General features: G+C 46.0%; 1 protein-coding gene across 3 annotated transcripts in view; it reads right to left on the bottom strand.

The window, feature by feature from the left end:
* TBCD (tubulin folding cofactor D) overlaps positions 1-17020 on the bottom strand; it is a 353196-nt gene that overhangs the window by 259753 nt on the left and 76423 nt on the right. For all 3 annotated transcript variants that reach the window (XM_073606952.1, XM_073606954.1, XM_073606953.1), the window contains exons 12-13: positions 9265-9325; positions 6303-6377 (exon numbers count right to left, since the gene is read on the bottom strand). In XM_073606952.1, coding sequence (XP_073463053.1) covers positions 6303-6377; positions 9265-9325 — 136 coding nt within the window. The remainder of the gene's footprint in view (positions 1-6302; positions 6378-9264; positions 9326-17020) is intronic.

The raw sequence follows: 17020 nt of genomic DNA, 5'->3' as shown, positions 1-17020 counted from the left end.
TGTATGACGGCCGGCGGGCGGGAAGTGGTTAAAACGCTTTTTTTTTTTTTTAACACAAAGTTGTCCATTTATACAATATTTCTACCACATAACATGTACATACCAAAAATGACACCCCAAAATAGATTCTCCTGCTCCTCCTGAGTACGGCGATACCCCATGTGTGAGACTTCCACAGCCTGGCCACATACAGGGGCCGAGTACAGCTGAGCATGGCTCAGCATGGCAGGGTATGGCGGGTTATTGCGGGGTATGGCAGGGTATTGCGGAGTATGGCGGGGTATGGCGGAGTATGGCGGGGTATGGCGGGGTATGGCGGAGTATGGCGGAGTATGGCCCGGTATGGCGGAGTATGGCGGGGTATGGCAGAGTATGGCGGGGTATGGCAGAGTATGGCGGGGTATGGCAGAGTATGGCGGGGTATGGCAGAGTATGGCGGGGTATGGCAGAGTATGGCGGGGTATGGCAGAGTATGGCGGGGTATGGCAGAGTATGGCGGGGTATGGCAGAGTATGGCAGAGTATGGCGGGGTATGGCAGAGTATGGCAGAGTATGGCGGGGGGCATTGCAGAGTATGGCGGGGGCATTGCCGAGTATTGCACAGCATTGCAGAGTATTGTGGGGGCATTGCAGAGTATTGTGGGGGCATTGCAGAGTATTGTGGGGGCATTGCAGAGTATTGTGGGGGCATTGCAGAGTATTGTGGGGGCATTGCAGAGTATTGCACAGCATTGCAGAGTATTGCACAGCATTGCAGAGTATTGTGGGGGCATTGCAGAGTATTGTGGGGGCATTGCAGAGTATTGTGGGGGCATTGCAGAGTATTGTGGGGGCATTGCAGAGTATTGCACAGCATTGCAGAGTATTGCACAGCATTGCAGAGTATTGTGGGGGCATTGCAGAGTATTGTGGGGGCATTGCAGAGTATTGTGGGGGCATTGCAGAGTATTGCACAGCATTGCAGAGTATTGCACAGCATTGCAGAGTATTGTGGGGGTATTGCAGAGTATTGCACAGCATTGCAGAGTATTGTGGGGGTATTGCAGAGTATTGTGGGGGTATTGCAGAGTGTTGTGGGGGTATTGCAGAGTATTGCACAGCATTGCAGAGTATTGTGGGGGTATTGCAGAGTTTTGTGGGGGTATTGCAGAGTATTGTGGGGGTATTGCAGAGTATTGTGGGGGTATTGCAGAGTATTGCACAGCATTGCAGAGTATTGTGGGGGTATTGCAGAGTATTGCACAGCATTGCAGAGTATTGTGGGGGTATTGCAGAGTATTGTGGGGGTATTGCAGAGTATTGTGGGGGTATTGCAGAGTATTGTGGGGGTATTGCAGAGTATTGCACAGCATTGCAGAGTATTGTGGGGGTATTGCAGAGTATTGTGGGGGTATTGCAGAGTATTGCACAGCATTGCATAGTAGTGAGGGATGGCTGAGCATGGATGGATGGATGTCTCTGTGCAGCGCTGTGGGCACTACACATCCAGCCCACAGCGCTGCAGACATCCATCCATCCCCCTCCCCGCTCACTGTGTACCGATCGGTACACAGGAGGGGAGGAGAGGAACCGGCGTCATCAGATGACGCCAGTCTGTTTACATGTGATCGCGCCATCATTTGACGGCTCGATCACATGGTAAACGGCCGCGATCAGCGGCCATTTACCGGGATCCGTGATGCGCCGGGTCCTCTGGACCCGGCGGTCACGGATGTTTTCGGGTGCGCCCCCCAGGGGGCGCGTGAGAGGGGAATTCTGGGAGGACGTCATATGACGTCCTCCCAGAGTTGTCCAACCGCCCTGCAGCCGTCATTCGGCTATGGGCCGGTTGGTAAGTGGTTAAAGCAGAGTTCCACCCAAAAGTGGAACTTCCACTTTAAGCACTCCTCGCCCCCTTACATGCCACATTTGGCATGTAATTTTTTTGGGGGGGGGAGTAAGTGCTTAGTTTTGAGTGGGGCTTCCTGTCCCACTTCCTGCTTCCGCCTACGGGCCACCCAGGCGACTTCTCCTCTCCCCTAAGCGGCACCTCCCTCTCGACAATCTTCTGGGACACGTGACAGGTCCCAGAAGATTGCCTGTCCACTGGGAGAGCGCAGAACGACTCGTGCAGTGCGCGCTCGGCCGTGAAGCCGCAAGCTGTCACGGCCGGGTGGCCACAGTTTTAATGGAGGCGCTGAGGAGAGGAGAGAGGCTCCCTGGGTCAGCCTCCCATGGCTTTCGATGCCGATGACACCCAAATCTATCTCTTTGCCCCTTAGCTCACCCCATCAGTCCACTTACGCATCACTGATTTACTAACAGACATATCAGCCTGGATGTCAAACCACTTCCTCAAAACTGAGCTCTTAATATTTCCTCCCCCATGTGCCCCCTCCCCTGACTTCTCTGTCAAGATCAATGGCACATCTATCAGTCCATCCCCACATGCCAGGGTGCGAGGGGTAACCTTAGACTCTGAACTGTCCTTTCAGGCCCACATACAATCCCTACCCAAATCATGCCACCTTAGCCCCCGCAACATTTACAGAATACGCCCCTTTTTAACCAATGACACCACCAAGCTTCTAATTCTCTCCCTGGTCATCTCTCGCCTTGACTACTGCAACTCCTTCCTCATTGGATTACATTTACATAGACTATCCCCCCTTCAGTCCATAATGAATGCTGCTGCAAGACTTCTCCACCTTACCAACCATTCAGTGTCCTCCACCCCTCTCTGCCAATCCTTCCACTGGCTTCCACTCACCCAACATATAAAATTCAAAGTACTAACAATCATTTACAAAGCCGTCCATAACTCTGCCCCCAGCTACATCACTAACCTAGTCCCAAAATACCAACCAAGCCGCTCTCTTCGGTCCTCCCAAGACCTCCTGCTCTCTAGCTCCCTTGTCACCTCCTCCCATGGTCGCCTCCAGGATTTCTCCAGAGCTTCTCCCATCCTTTGGAACTCCCTACCCCAATCTGTCCGACTGTCCCCTAATCTATCCATCCTTAGACAATCCCTGAAAACACTTCTCTTTAAAGAAGCCTATCCTGCTTCTAACTAACACTGTTTTACTTCCTCCATCAGCTCATCCCCCACAGCTATTACCTTTTGTATCAATTGACCCTTCCTTTTTAGATTGTAAGCTCTAATGAGCAGGGCCTTCCGATTCCTCTTGTACTAAATTGTAATGTAACTGTAATATCTGCCTTCATTTTGTTAAGCGCTGCGCAAACTGTTGGCGCCATATAAATCCTGTATAACAATAATAATAATAATCCATCTATGGCTGGCTTTAGTCTTCATAAGGTATGTTCTTAGCTCTTGGTTCATAATGCTGAACCTCTAGACTCCCAGCTGTCAGGTCAGAAGGCTCACATTAGACACTAAGTAACAGATGTTACTTCTTCCCAACTTCCGAAAATCGAATGTGAAGTCAAGGAATAAAGAGCACAAGTTGGCACAGGTCTACAGGTGTCCTAACTGCCATGCAAATCCGTATAACATTTTTTGAACAGCTTGAGTAAACATGGCCTTCTCCTTAGACAGAAACTGATATGCTTTTGTTTCCACTCTAAAAATTTCCACCCGAGTGACAGCAGCTTTAAATCCACAATCCATGGAGTTTAGGAGAATTATCAAAGTTAATATAGATTCTTAATACAGATTTCTCTGGTTCTAATTTGATGTTCTGATCTGACTTGTTTCGGGTCTTCATTCCTATGTTCCAAGTCCTGATAAAGGGGTAGTGTTGTTAACCCTGAAATATGTTGTCTTTCTTTGATGATCAAGATGTGAACTATTAAAATCTTCTTGGACCCTTTCACCTTATGGTTTGGCAGCTTTTTATATATATTCACAGATTGTGAATAAAATTGAAGTTTTAGGCTATAGTGGGTTTGGTGCGTGGGTATAGGGCACCCCTGCTGATGTTTCTCTATTAATATTTCCCACATAAAGACCAATGGTACAGCATAAGTATACGTCACATTGGGTCATTTTTGTTTGTTTTGAATTTATGACTGTTTCCTGAAGCATGTTCTGGGTCTCCAACAACTCCTAAAGCATGTTCACAGTCTCTGACCATCTGTTGCCCTGGTGCCCAACCTGCAGCCCTCAGACCTCAGCAGTCAAAGGTCAACCTCCTGCGCTGTGCAGTGGGCCTCGATGCAATTGTGAACTCTTTCCTCTGACACTTTAAAATGGATAATGCACTCCTCGCTGCCTTCCACAGACTGAGGAATCCAAGCACATGAAAAAGACTGCAGAGAGGAGGAACTTCTCGAAACGCGTTAGCCTCTGCAGCTAAAGGGTCAGTCTCAAGAGATGTGGACAGTTTCACGGACCCATGTGGAGGAATATTAAGATATGCTTTTATTCAAGTTTTTTTTGTGAGTAGATCACCTATCTTTGTACATCAATAAAGCCTTTGGGGATAATGTGTTAGGCCTACGCACCATTTGTCTTTTTCATGCTCTCAGCAGTCTGTAGTGGGAACATTGATTAGGGTAATAGCATTGATCTCTACCGGCCTCACGTAATATCTTCCCAGTTTGGTATTGTTATTGCAGCATCTCTCCAGCCAACAATGTATCCTGTCCTCACTCTCTGTCCCTCACCTCCTCTATTAGGTCTGCAGTCCCTGACAGTCCTCGCAAGCATTACATATACTGAACATTATGTGTGGCCCTTTGGTGATGTCGGGGGCCACACTTTAGGCCCCCCCATATCAAGAAAGCTGACCAGCACTGCTTTATATACAGTATCTCAAAAAAGTGAGTACACCCCTCACATTTTTGTAAATATTTTCTTCTATCTTTTCATGTGACAACACTGAAGAAATGACACTTTGTCTACAATGTAAAGTAGTGAGTGTACAGCTTGTATAACAGTGTAAATTTGCTGTCCCCTCAAAATAACTCAACAAACAGCCATTAATGTCTAAACCGCTGGCAACAAAAGTGAGTACACCCCTAAGTGAAAATCTCCAAATTGAGCCCAAAGTGTCAATATTTTGTGTGGCCACCATTATTTTCCAGCACTGCCTTAACCCTCTTGGTCATGGAGGTCACCAGAGCTTCACTCCTCCATGACGACATCACGGAGCTGGTGGATGTTAGAGACCTTGCGTTCCTCCACCTTCCATTTGAGGATGCCCCATGCAGATCAATTTAATGCAGTGTGCAGCGTATGGTCTGAGCACTGACAGGCTGACCTCCACCCCTTCAACCTCTGCAGCAATGCTGGCAGCACTCATACGTCTATTTCCCAAAGACAACCTCTGGATATGAGGCTGAACACGTGACCTCAACTTCTTTGGTGGACCATGGCGAGGCCTGTTCTGAGGGGAACCTGTCCTGTTATACCGCTGTATGGTCTTGGCCACCGTGCTGCAGCTCAGTTTCAGGGTCTTGGCAATCTTCTTATAGCCTAGACCATCTTTATGTAGAGCAACAATTCTTTTTTTCAGATCCTCAGAGTTCTTTGCCATGAGGTGCCATGTTGAACTTCCAGTGACCAATATGAGAGAGTGAGAGCGATAACACCAAATTTAACACACCTGCTCCCCATTCACACCTGAGACCTTGTAACACTAACGAGTTACATGACACCGGGGAGGGAAAATGGCTAATTGGGCCCAATTTGGACACTTTCACTTAGGGGTGTACTCACTTTTGTTGCCAGTGGTTTAGACATTAATGGCTGTGTGTTGAGTAATTTTGAGGGGACAGCAAATTTACACTGTTATACAAGCTGTACACTCACTACTTTACATTGTAGACAAGTGTCATTTCTTCAGTGTTATCACATGAAAAGATAGAAGAAAAGATTTACAAAAATGTGAGGGGTGTACTCACTTTTGTGAGATACTGTATATACTAGCACAGCCTTGTTTTGAAGTTTCTTTTCAGATCTGTGTTTATTTCAGTGGAGAGAGGAAGGGAAATAGAGCGTGAATAAGAGGATATTGGTGCCAGATTAACAACTAAGGAATAATTGGGAAATATCTTCTAACTTGTGCAATCTTTACATGCATCACCCTCAGACATGAGATTGCCACCCGGTTTGGCCAACAATGGATGGGGCAGGAAAAACTGACGCCTATAGGTCCCATAAGGCAGCCATATTGAGAACAGAAAGCCTGTAAATTCTTATCATTCATTGTCTCTTATCAAAAAAAAAAATATCAGCAGCACCTACTATAGTGGTGAGATTTATTTCTGTAAACTATGGTTAAGCCTACAAAAAGTTGTTGCCACTAAATGTAGGAGACAGGTCCTCTTTGCCCCCCCATTTTTTTTTTTATCATTACCTGAAACAGTCCAGCACAGATCCCACCACCTCATCAGCTAAATCTCGAGGAAGCCGTCCAGTCAGTCGGCCAATCCTAAAAAAGGAAAGAAAAAAAAAAAAAAATATATTATATATATAAAAATATAAATATATATACACACACACACACAGGGAGGGGTAGACGTCCCTAGATAGACAGTATTTGTGAATAGACCCTCCCAGGAAAAGCCCACAAACCAGGCTGAGCCTCTATCACTGGAAAAAAAAAAAAAATTGAATGAAAAGGGCAGGACATCTATCTTAGGGGTCCCCAACCCCCGAGAGTCTCCCCCTGAGTCTCCTCTCCTGGCTCTCCCGCCCCACTGAGGGCATGAGGAGCTGGAGATTGGCACAGAGAGCGGGAGTGTCTTTTCATATAAACAAGCTGGTAACAAGGGGACTGCACTGTAATGATAACCGTGCCCCTTTACAGTGCAATCCCCTTTATATCACAATGCCCTTTACATTACCGCCCCCCTTTACATTTAAAGTGCCCATTTACATTTCAGTCCCCTTTAAATCACAGTGCCCCTTTACAGTGCAGTCCACTTCCCATCACATTGCCCCTTTACAGTGCAGTTCCCATTGCAGTGCAGTCCCCTTTAAAACACATTGCCCATTTACAGTGCAATTCCCATCACAGTGCCCCTTTACAGTGCAGTCCCCTTTACATCACAGTGCCCCTTTACAGTGCAGTCCACTTCCCATCAGTGTCCCTTTTACAGTGCAGTCCCCTTTACATCACAGTGCCCCTTTACAGTGCAGTCCACTTCCCATCACAGTGCCCCTTTACAGTGCAGTCCACTTCCCATCAGTGTCCATTTTACAGTGCAGTCCCCTTTACATCACAGTGCCCCTTTACAGTGCAGTCCACTTCCCATCACAGTGCCCCTTTACAGTGCAGTCCACTTCCCATCACAGTGCCCTTTACAGTGCAGTCCCCTTTACATCACAGTGCCCCTTTACAGTGCAGTCCACTTCCCAATCAAGTGACCCCTTTACAGTGCAATCTGCGTTACATTAATGTAAAGGGGACTGCACTGTAAAGGGGCACTATATTGTAAAGGTGGGCTGTGATGTGAAGGGGAACTGAGAATGCTATGGGGCTGCTTTAAAGGGGGAACTGTGCTGTAAAAGGGGGGGGGGGGTTGTTGTGTTAAGGGGGGCAAAGGACCGACTTCATAAATATCCCATTACCAACCGCCCCCACCAACACCCCCCCCCCCCCCACAAACCCAAGTCCCTGGAAAAATCAGGTGTCAGGAAACTGGTCCCTGGGGTGCAAAAATGGTTGGGGACTGCTGCGGCTCCTAATTTTAGCACACTGTGAAAAGATCACAGTGTGCAGTGAAAGCAGAGTAAACTACTTTAGTGCAGGAGAGGAGCCGGTACAACTGTGCAAGACTGCAGATAGGGCTGGAGTTCAGTTTTTACCAAAAATATGAAACGATCACTTTGCTATGACTAGGATGAATGCAGGTGAATAGGTTAAGCCTGTAACAAACCTGGACAATTAATAAAACGTGCAAATCTAAAAAAATCTACTTTCAGTGAAAATCAAAGTCCAACATGATCAGTAGATCCAGAAACACCGGCAGCCGAATTTATCTGCAGATCTGTTCCTATAAAATGTCAGCTTAACCTTCATCTTCTCCAATCCCAAATCCTCAGAACTTGTTCTTTGAATGTGAAGGGTGGTCACATTGGCTAGCAGAGGTTCAGAACGTAGGAAGGGGGTGGGGCCAAGCTTGACTTTTGCAGGAAAAGTCAATAACTGCATATAACATTTACCTACCACTAACTCTGTATCTAACAATTGCTTTCAGATGTGGCCCTTGTCATAGCTGACCTCCGTTTATGTTTTCTCTTCAAATGAACATTCCCAGTCGCCCAGACTTCCAACAGGTACACATTAAAGTGGAGTTCCACCCACTTTTACAACTCTTCAGCATCCCTCACTAAACTGCGCACTGTGAACGAATTGGATATTTTTTTTTCTCAGCACCTACAGTATATCTGCCTAATTTATTTTTCACTTCCTCCTCCCTGGCCGCGGCCCATCGCATCATTTCCTGTTTGCAATGCCTTCTGGGAAGGGGCGGCAACTTCCTCTGACACTGCCGTTGCTATGGAAACCTGACCTGAAACCTATTACACTGCTTGTGCTGCACTGAGCATGTGCGAGATCTGCAAGGATGAGATCCAGGAAGAAATACAGTCTGGCTTCAGATGCCCACACTTAAGATGGTCACGGCCTGCTGTAAGTTTATAAAATAACAAACTACTGCTATAAACTAACAAAACAGACCTTAGTTTACAGACTAACTTTACTAGAATACATTAAGCTTGTGTATTATAGGGGTATTTTTTTTTATTAAAAAATATAATTTCGGCCGGAACACCACTTTAAGGCTGGGTTCACACCTCCGACGGATGCGGTTCACAGCAGAGGTCCAGGGCCGTTCCAGGGCCGAATTTGTGTCTGAATTCGGCCCTGAAATTGAGCCAAAGACGCACAGGACTCCTATGCAATCCGCTCCGCAGCCGCAACGGAGATGTGCTCACAAACTCCTGTCATGCGAATTGGATGCTGAGGAAACCCACATCCAATTCGTACAGGTGGGAACCCGGCCTCAACCTTTCAAAAATGAAAATCAAGGTGCCATTTGTATCATTAGCAGGGAAAAAAAAAATACAGACTGGAAGGCAGGACGAGAATGCCTGAACTTCATGCGTATAATAGAGATTTGGTTGCAGAACGTTTACAAGGAAATACAGAGAGCAAACAAAGCCAGCTAATGCCTCCAGGGCTCAGCAAATTTAACTACAATAATGTTTGCTTTGCCAACTGCGAGAGACCTCAACGGTCAGGCCAGAACTGAATATAAATATGAAGGAGGAGAGTGGAGGCCGGTATTTACTATACAAGAGAAATAGCTTACCCCTTTGCTGCAGACCATCGCACAATGGTGTCTTTGTCCTTCAAGCCGACCAGCAACTGTTCTGTGGAGAGGAAAGAGCAAAAAAAAAAGTGAAATTATTATTGGAGAATTCAGGATTATCTGCCTGGATAGTGAGCACAGTGCAAGGAAAAGGTCAGCAATACAAAAAGGGGGATATAAGAGAAGGGCAAGAGGATTTTTAAAGGTGACCCGTCACTAAGGAATCTTTTCTAGCTGACAGCGGGTGTTTAGCAGTGCCTTGGCTCTTAGCCTACCCTGTTCGACTTCCCAAACTCGGGAAAGTCGAATAAACAAGTTGTGTTTTAGGTCTTTAACCACTTCCAGAGCGCCGCATGCTGATATACGTCCTTACTTTGAAGAGGAATATTGTTATGGCAGCAGCTAACTGGTATCCTCTTCTTCGGCCGGCGGTCCGCTTTCCGATAAGAGTGGTCTCTGCGGCAGATTCGCCGCAAGATCACTTTTATTGGTGGCGGAAGAGGGGGCCTCCCCTCCTGCCGCACTCTAGTGCCCTCCGCCGCTTACTGGAGCCGTCGGCAGCGGCGGAGGAGATCGGATCTTCACCCTTGCTGGGTATGGAGACGAGTGAGGGGAAGATGGCCCCCACCCGCCTCCATAACATCTCAGGGCGGAAGCGACGTCAAAATGTCACTTCTGCCCATAGCCCTTTCATATTCTCTTTCATACACATTTCAAGTTGAAAAAATGTGCTTCTTTGCATTCACTAAATAAATTGTTACGTCCCTTCTCCTGATGAAGCCACACCGGGGAAACATGTCGAAATGTGTGGACGTAATAGCCATCTGTATGCGATTACAGTAGGCAAATGTGTATGTTCATCTATGACTGTGATCTACACTGTATTCCCTACTTTTTATCAATTTTTTGTAATAAATAATTTAACTTTTTAGAATTGAGTATATCATTATTCTTACTCTTACTTTTCTTTTATATCAAACGTACCTTTAAAGTCCCATATCCTCTATCTATCTTCTGCCCATAGCTCTTAAAGGGACAATTTTTTCTCTACTTTTTATTTTTTTTTTTTTAATTGCATTTTAGTGTAAATATGAGATCTGAGGTCTTTTTGACCCCCAGATCGCATATTTCAGAGGTCCTGTCATGCTTTTTTTTTCTATTACAAGGGATCTTCCTTGTAATAGGAATAAATGTGATATATCTTTTTTAAAAAAACAGTGTAAAAAAAAAATGGTAAAATAAATAAGAAAAAAATGTTTTTTTTAAACACACCCCTTCCCGCCGAGCTCGTGTGCAGAAGCGAACGCATACGTGAGTAGCACTCGCATATGAAAACTGTGTTAAAACCACACATGTGAGGTATCGCCGTGCTCGTTAGAGCGAGAGAAATAATTCTAGCCCTAGACCTCATCTTTAACTTAAAACATGCAACCTGTAGAATTTTTTAAACGTCGCCTATGGGGATTTTTAAGGGTAAAAGTTTGTCGCCATTCCACGAGCGGGCGCAATTTTGAAGGCGTGACATGCTGGGTATCAATTTATTCGGTGTAACATTATCTTTCACAATATAAAAAAAAATTGGGCTAACTTTACTGTTTTATTTTTTTTATTCAAAAAAGTGTATTTGTTCCAAAAAAAAGTGCGCTTGTAAGACCGCTGCGCAAATACGGTGTGACAGAAAGTTTTGCAATGACCGCCATTTTATTCTCTAGGGTGTTAGAAAAAGAAATGTATAATGTTTGGCGGTTCTAAGTAATTTTCTAGCAAGAGAAAAACTGTTTTTAACTTGTAAACAACAAATCTCAGAAAGAGGCTCGGTCCTTAAAGCGGGGTTCCACCCAAATTTTGAACATTATCTCTATGCATTCTCTTCCTTGCCTAGATGCTGACATGCCGTTTAAAAAAATTAAAATCGCCGTAATTACCTTTTATTTTTCTATTCTTCTTTGCACTTCCTGGTTCTCCTCCCGTGGGAGTAGGCGTGTTCCTAGCCTCTCCCAGACTCCGCACAGTCTCCTGGGAGCTAGTATCAGGCTTCCCAGGATGCCACTGAGCATGTGCGGGAACGAGCGGTGAATGCTGGGAGCACAGCATTCACCGCATCCAGGAAATAAATGCTTGTGGGCTTCAAATGCCCACAATGAAGATGGAAACTGCCTGCAGTGAATAATATAAGTTATTCTTTCCGACTAAATCTGACACAGGCGGACATATTACACACAATATGTGAGTATGTAATGCTGAGAAGAAACGTTTGTGAATGAACTCAAAAAAAAAAAAAAAAAAAAAAACACAATAGATAGGTGGACCCCCGCTTTAAGTGGTTAAGACATGTTCGCCCCCAAATTTTCTTCTACCCAGCACCTCACTTAGCAATATATGCAACTCTCAAAAGGTTTGCTGAGAAGACAGCGCTGTGCTGTGGGGAGGATGTACCTAGGGGCCAAATTGGAGCAAAGTTGGGATTTGCATACTGGAACAGGATCATGAGAAGACATTTGCATATATAGTGAAAGCACTGTGCTGCCTCCTATCCTCTACTGACAGGTTCTATTTTCAGTGCATCAGGAAAGTATTCACAGCGCTTCACTTTTTCCACATTTTGTTAGGTTACAGCCTTATTCCAAAATGGATTCAATTCATTATTTTCCTCAAAATTCTACAAACAATACCCCATAATGACAACATGAAAGAAGTTTGTTTGAAATCTTTGCAAATTTATTAAATAAAATAAAATTCCCATGTACAGAAGTATTACAGGCTCCTCCCATGTACATAAGTATCACAGGCTCCTCCCATGTACATAAGTATCACAGGCTCCTCCCATGTACATAAGTATCACAGGCTCCTCCCATGTACATAAGTATCACAGGCTCCTCCCATGTACATAAGTATCACAGGCTCCTCCCATGTACACAAGTATCACAGGCTCCTCCCATGTACACAAGTATCACAGGCTCCTCCCATGTACATAAGTATCACAGACTCCTCCCATGTACAGAAGTATCACAGACTCCTCCCATGTACATAAGTATCACAGACTCCTCCCATGTACATAAGTATCACAGACTCCTCCCATGTACATAAGTATCACAGGCTCCTCCCATGTACATAAGTATCACAGGCTCCTCCCATGTACATAAGTATCACAGACTCCTCCCATGTACACAAGTATCACAGACTCCTCCCATGTACATAAGTATCACAGGCTCCTCCCATGTACATAAGTATCACAGGCTCCTCCCATGTACATAAGTATCACAGGCTCCTCCCATGTACATAAGTATCACAGGCTCCTCCCACGTACACAAGTATCACAGACTCCTCCCACGTACACAAGTATCACAGGCTCCTCCCATGTACACAAGTATCACAGGCTCCTCCCATGTACACAAGTATCACAGGCTCCTCCCATGTACATAAGTATCACAGGCTCCTCCCATGTACATAAGTATCACAGGCTCCTCCCATGTACATAAGTATCACAGACTCCTCCCATGTACATAAGTATCACAGACTCCTCCCATGTACATAAGTATCACAGGCTCCTCCCATGTACATAAGTATCACAGGCTCCTCCCATGTACATAAGTATCACAGGCTCCTCCCATGTACACAAGTATCACAGGCTCCTCCCATGTACACAAGTATCACAGACTGCTCCCATGTACACAAGTATCACAGGCTCCTCCCATGTACATAAGTATCACAGGCTCCTCCCATGTACACAAGTATCACAGACTGCTCCCATGTACATAAGTATCACAGGCTCCTCCCATGTACACAAGTATCACAGACTGCTCCCATGTACATAAGTATCACAGGCTCCTCCCATGTACATAAGTATCACAGACTCCTCCCATGTACATAAGTATCACAGACTCCTCCCATGTACATAAGTATCACAGGCTCCTCCCATGTACACAAGTATCACAGGCTCCTCCCATGTACATAAGTATCACAGGCTCCTCCCATGTACATAAGTATCACAGGCTCCTCCCATGTACATAAGTATCACAGGCTCCTCCCATGTACATAAGTATCACAGACTCCTCCCATGTACATAAGTATCACAGGCTCCTCCCATGTACACAAGTATCACAGGCTCCTCCCATGTACACAAGTATCACAGACTGCTCCCATGTACACAAGTATCACAGGCTCCTCCCATGTACATAAGTATCACAGGCTCCTCCCATGTACATAAGTATCACAGACTCCTCCCATGTACATAAGTATCACAGACTCCTCCCATGTACATAAGTATCACAGGCTCCTCCCATGTACATAAGTATCACAGGCTCCTCCCATGTACATAAGTATCACAGGCTCCTCCCATGTACATAAGTATCACAGGCTCCTCCCATGTACATAAGTATCACAGGCTCCTCCCATGTACATAAGTATCACAGGCTCCTCCCATGTACATAAGTATCACAGGCTCCTCCCATGTACATAGGTATCACAGCCTTTGCTCAATACTTTAGTGAATCTCCTTTGGCACCAATTACAGCCTCAAGTCTTGTTGAGTATGATGCTACAAGCTCGGCACACCTATTTTTGGGCAGTTTCTTGCATTCTTCTTTGCAGGACCTCTCAAGCTCCATCAGGTTGGATGGGGAGTGTCGGTGCACAGCCATTTTCAGATCTCTCCAGAGATGTTCAATCGGGTTCAAGTCTGGGCTCTGGCTGGACACTTAACGACATTCACAGAGTTGTCCCGTAGCCACTCCTTTGTTATCTTGGCTGTGTGCTTAGGGTTGTTGTTCTGTTGGAAGATGAACCCTTGCCCCAGTCTGAGGTCCAGAGCTCTCTGGAGCAGGTTTTCATCAAAGATGTGCATTTCCACATTCATCTTTCCCTCGATCCTGACTGCTGCTAAAAAACATCCCCACAGCATGATGCTGCCACCACCATGCTTCACTGTAGGGATGGTATTGGCTAGCTCAGCCCTTAAATTTTCCACTCGCCTACTCGCATTTTGCAAGTGGAAAATGAGGGCTGGCGAGCGTCGGCTGCCTGGGAGCGGGGGGGGGGGGCGAGCAGCGCCAGCAGGCAGGGTTGAATGGGAGCTCTTCTCCCAGTGATCACCCAGAGGAAGAGAGAAGAGAGAGCCGGCCGGATCATCAGAGCGTGGGACATCGCTGTAACAGCTTTAATTTCTAATGCCGTGTGCAACCCGCACTCGCTGTCATATACAGCCGCGCCTCCTGGCCCGGGTACTTTGATAGACAGAACCTGTCCAATCCCAGGATGTGTGACGTATATCAAAGTCCCCAGGCCAGGAGGCGGGGCTGTGATGGCGAGCGCGGGGAACACACGGCAATTGAAATGAAAGCTGCTGTTACAGCGATGTTCCTCAGCGCTCTGATGATCTGGCCGGCAATCCTCTCTCGCCTCTCTTAACCCTGCATAGGTAGGCTGCATTGATAGACACAGGTGAGGCAGCATTGACGGGCACAGGTGAGGCAGCATTGACGGGCACAGGTGAGGCAGCATTGACGGGCACAGGTGAGGCAGCATTGACGGGCACAGGTGAGGCAGCATTGACGGGCACAGGTGAGGCAGCATTGACGGGCACAGGTGAGGCAGCACAGGTGAGGCAGCATTGACGGGCACAGGTGAGGCAGCATTGACGGGCACAGGTGAGGCAGCATTGACGGGCACAGGTGAGGCAGCATTGACGGGCACAGGTGAGGCAGCATTGACGGGCACAGGTGAGGCAGCATTGACGGGCACAGGTGAGGCAGCATTGATGGGCACAGGTGAGGTAGCATTGATGGGCACAGGTGAGGCAGCATTGATGGACACAGGTGAGGCTGCACTGAAAAAGTTGTTAATATTCATTTTTTTAACTTAATTCTGCATAAAACACTTAAGAGTCATTTCATTAATAAATTATGAGGGCATGTTTAGGGGGATGGAATTAGGGGCGGGGCAGGGTAGGGTAGGGGTTGGGTGGGGCAACTGGTGGAGAGTAACCCTTGAGGCCTGGCTAATAGCTCAGGACTTGAAATTTTGAGCCCGAGCCCTGGGCTAGGTGATGAGCAGTGCCTGGATTCCTCCAGACATGACGCTTGCCATTCATTGGCCAAAGAGTTCAATCTTTGTTTCATCAGACCAGAGAATTTTGTGTGACGTATGACGGGCCAGGAGGCGGGGCTGTGATGGCGAGCGCGGGGAACACACGGCAATTGAAATGAAAGCTGCTGTTACAGCGACGTTCCTCAGCGCTCTGATGATCTGGCCGGCAATCCTCTCTCGCCTCTCTTAATAACCCTGCATAGGTAGACTGCACTGATGGGCACAGCCAGAATTATTGTTGGTTGGTAGGGGATCAAATACTTATTTTACTCACTGAACTGCAACACCATTTATAACATTTGCATCATGTGTTTTTTCTGGATTTTTGGTTGATCTTCTGTCTCTATCATTTAACCACTTGCCGACCGCCGATATACATCGGCACAATGGTAGTGGTGGGTAAAAGGGCATGCCTGTACGTCCCCTTTAATTGGCGGGGGTAGCGGGAGCGTGACTGTGCCCGCGGGACCCACAGACTCGATGTTCGCTGGTGTCCCGCGATCGTGTCACGGAGCGGCAGAAAGGGGAGATGCCTATGTAAACAAGGCATTTCCCCATTCTGCCTAGTAACATGACAGAGATCACCGCTCCCAGTCATCGAGAACAGTGATCGCTGTCATGTCATTGGTAGCCCATCCCCCCCACAGTTAGAATCACTCCCTAGGACACACTTAACCCCTTGATCGCCCCCTAGTGTTTAACCCCTTCCCTGCCAATGTCATTTACACAGTAATCAGTGCATTTTTATAGTACTGATCACTGTATAAATGACAATGTTCCCAAAAATGTGTCAAAAGTGTCCGATGTGTCCACCATAATGTCGCAGTCACGATAAAAATCGCAGATCGCCGCCATTACTAATAAAAAAAAAAGAAAAAGAAAAATGCTATAAATCTATCCCTTATTTTGTAGACGCTATAACTTTTGCGCAAACCAATCAATATACACTTATTGCGATTTTTTTTTACCAAAAATATGTAGAAGAATACATATCGGCCTAAACTGAGGAAAAAATGTGTTTTCTTATATATTTTTGGGGATATTTATTATAGCAAAAAGTAAAAAATATTGCTTTTTTTCCCAAAATTGTCGCTCTTTTTTTGTTTATAGCGCAAAAAATAAAAACCGCAGAGGTGATCAAATACCACCAGAAGAAAGCCCTATTTGTGGGAAAAAAAGGAAGTCAATTTTGTTTGGGAGCAACGTCGCACGACCGCGCAATTGTCAGTTAAAGCGACACAGTGCCGAATCGCAAAAAAAGTGCTCTGGTCAGGAAGGGGGTAAAATCTTCCGGGGCTGAAGTGGTTAAAATACACTTATGAGAAAAATTATAGACCTTTCATTTCTTTATAAGTGGGCAAACTTACACAAGCTGCAGATCAAATAATTATTTGCCCCAATGTATTTATTTGTCCGTTATGTTCATGACTCCACTTTGCTAAGAAAGGATCATTCAGATTTGTGGACACCAGCTACTCATTCTACACCGATCGATACCTTTAATCCATTCTTAAAGTCACAAGCTCCTTTAACTCCAGAGAACAGACAGGAGCCTCACACTGTTTATATAAACTTAATACACGTCAGTCAGCGAGTACACAATACCACATTCAGTTTGTTCTCCATTGCACGGCTCTTTCTATTCAAACACGGATCGAGTGCGCAAACAAGG

Source organism: Aquarana catesbeiana, linkage group LG12 (assembly GCF_042186555.1).
Source record: "Aquarana catesbeiana isolate 2022-GZ linkage group LG12, ASM4218655v1, whole genome shotgun sequence".
Classification (NCBI taxonomy): Eukaryota; Metazoa; Chordata; class Amphibia; order Anura; family Ranidae; genus Aquarana; species Aquarana catesbeiana.
Note: the sequence above shows the minus strand (reverse complement) of the source record. Positions and strands in the feature narration are given on the sequence as shown.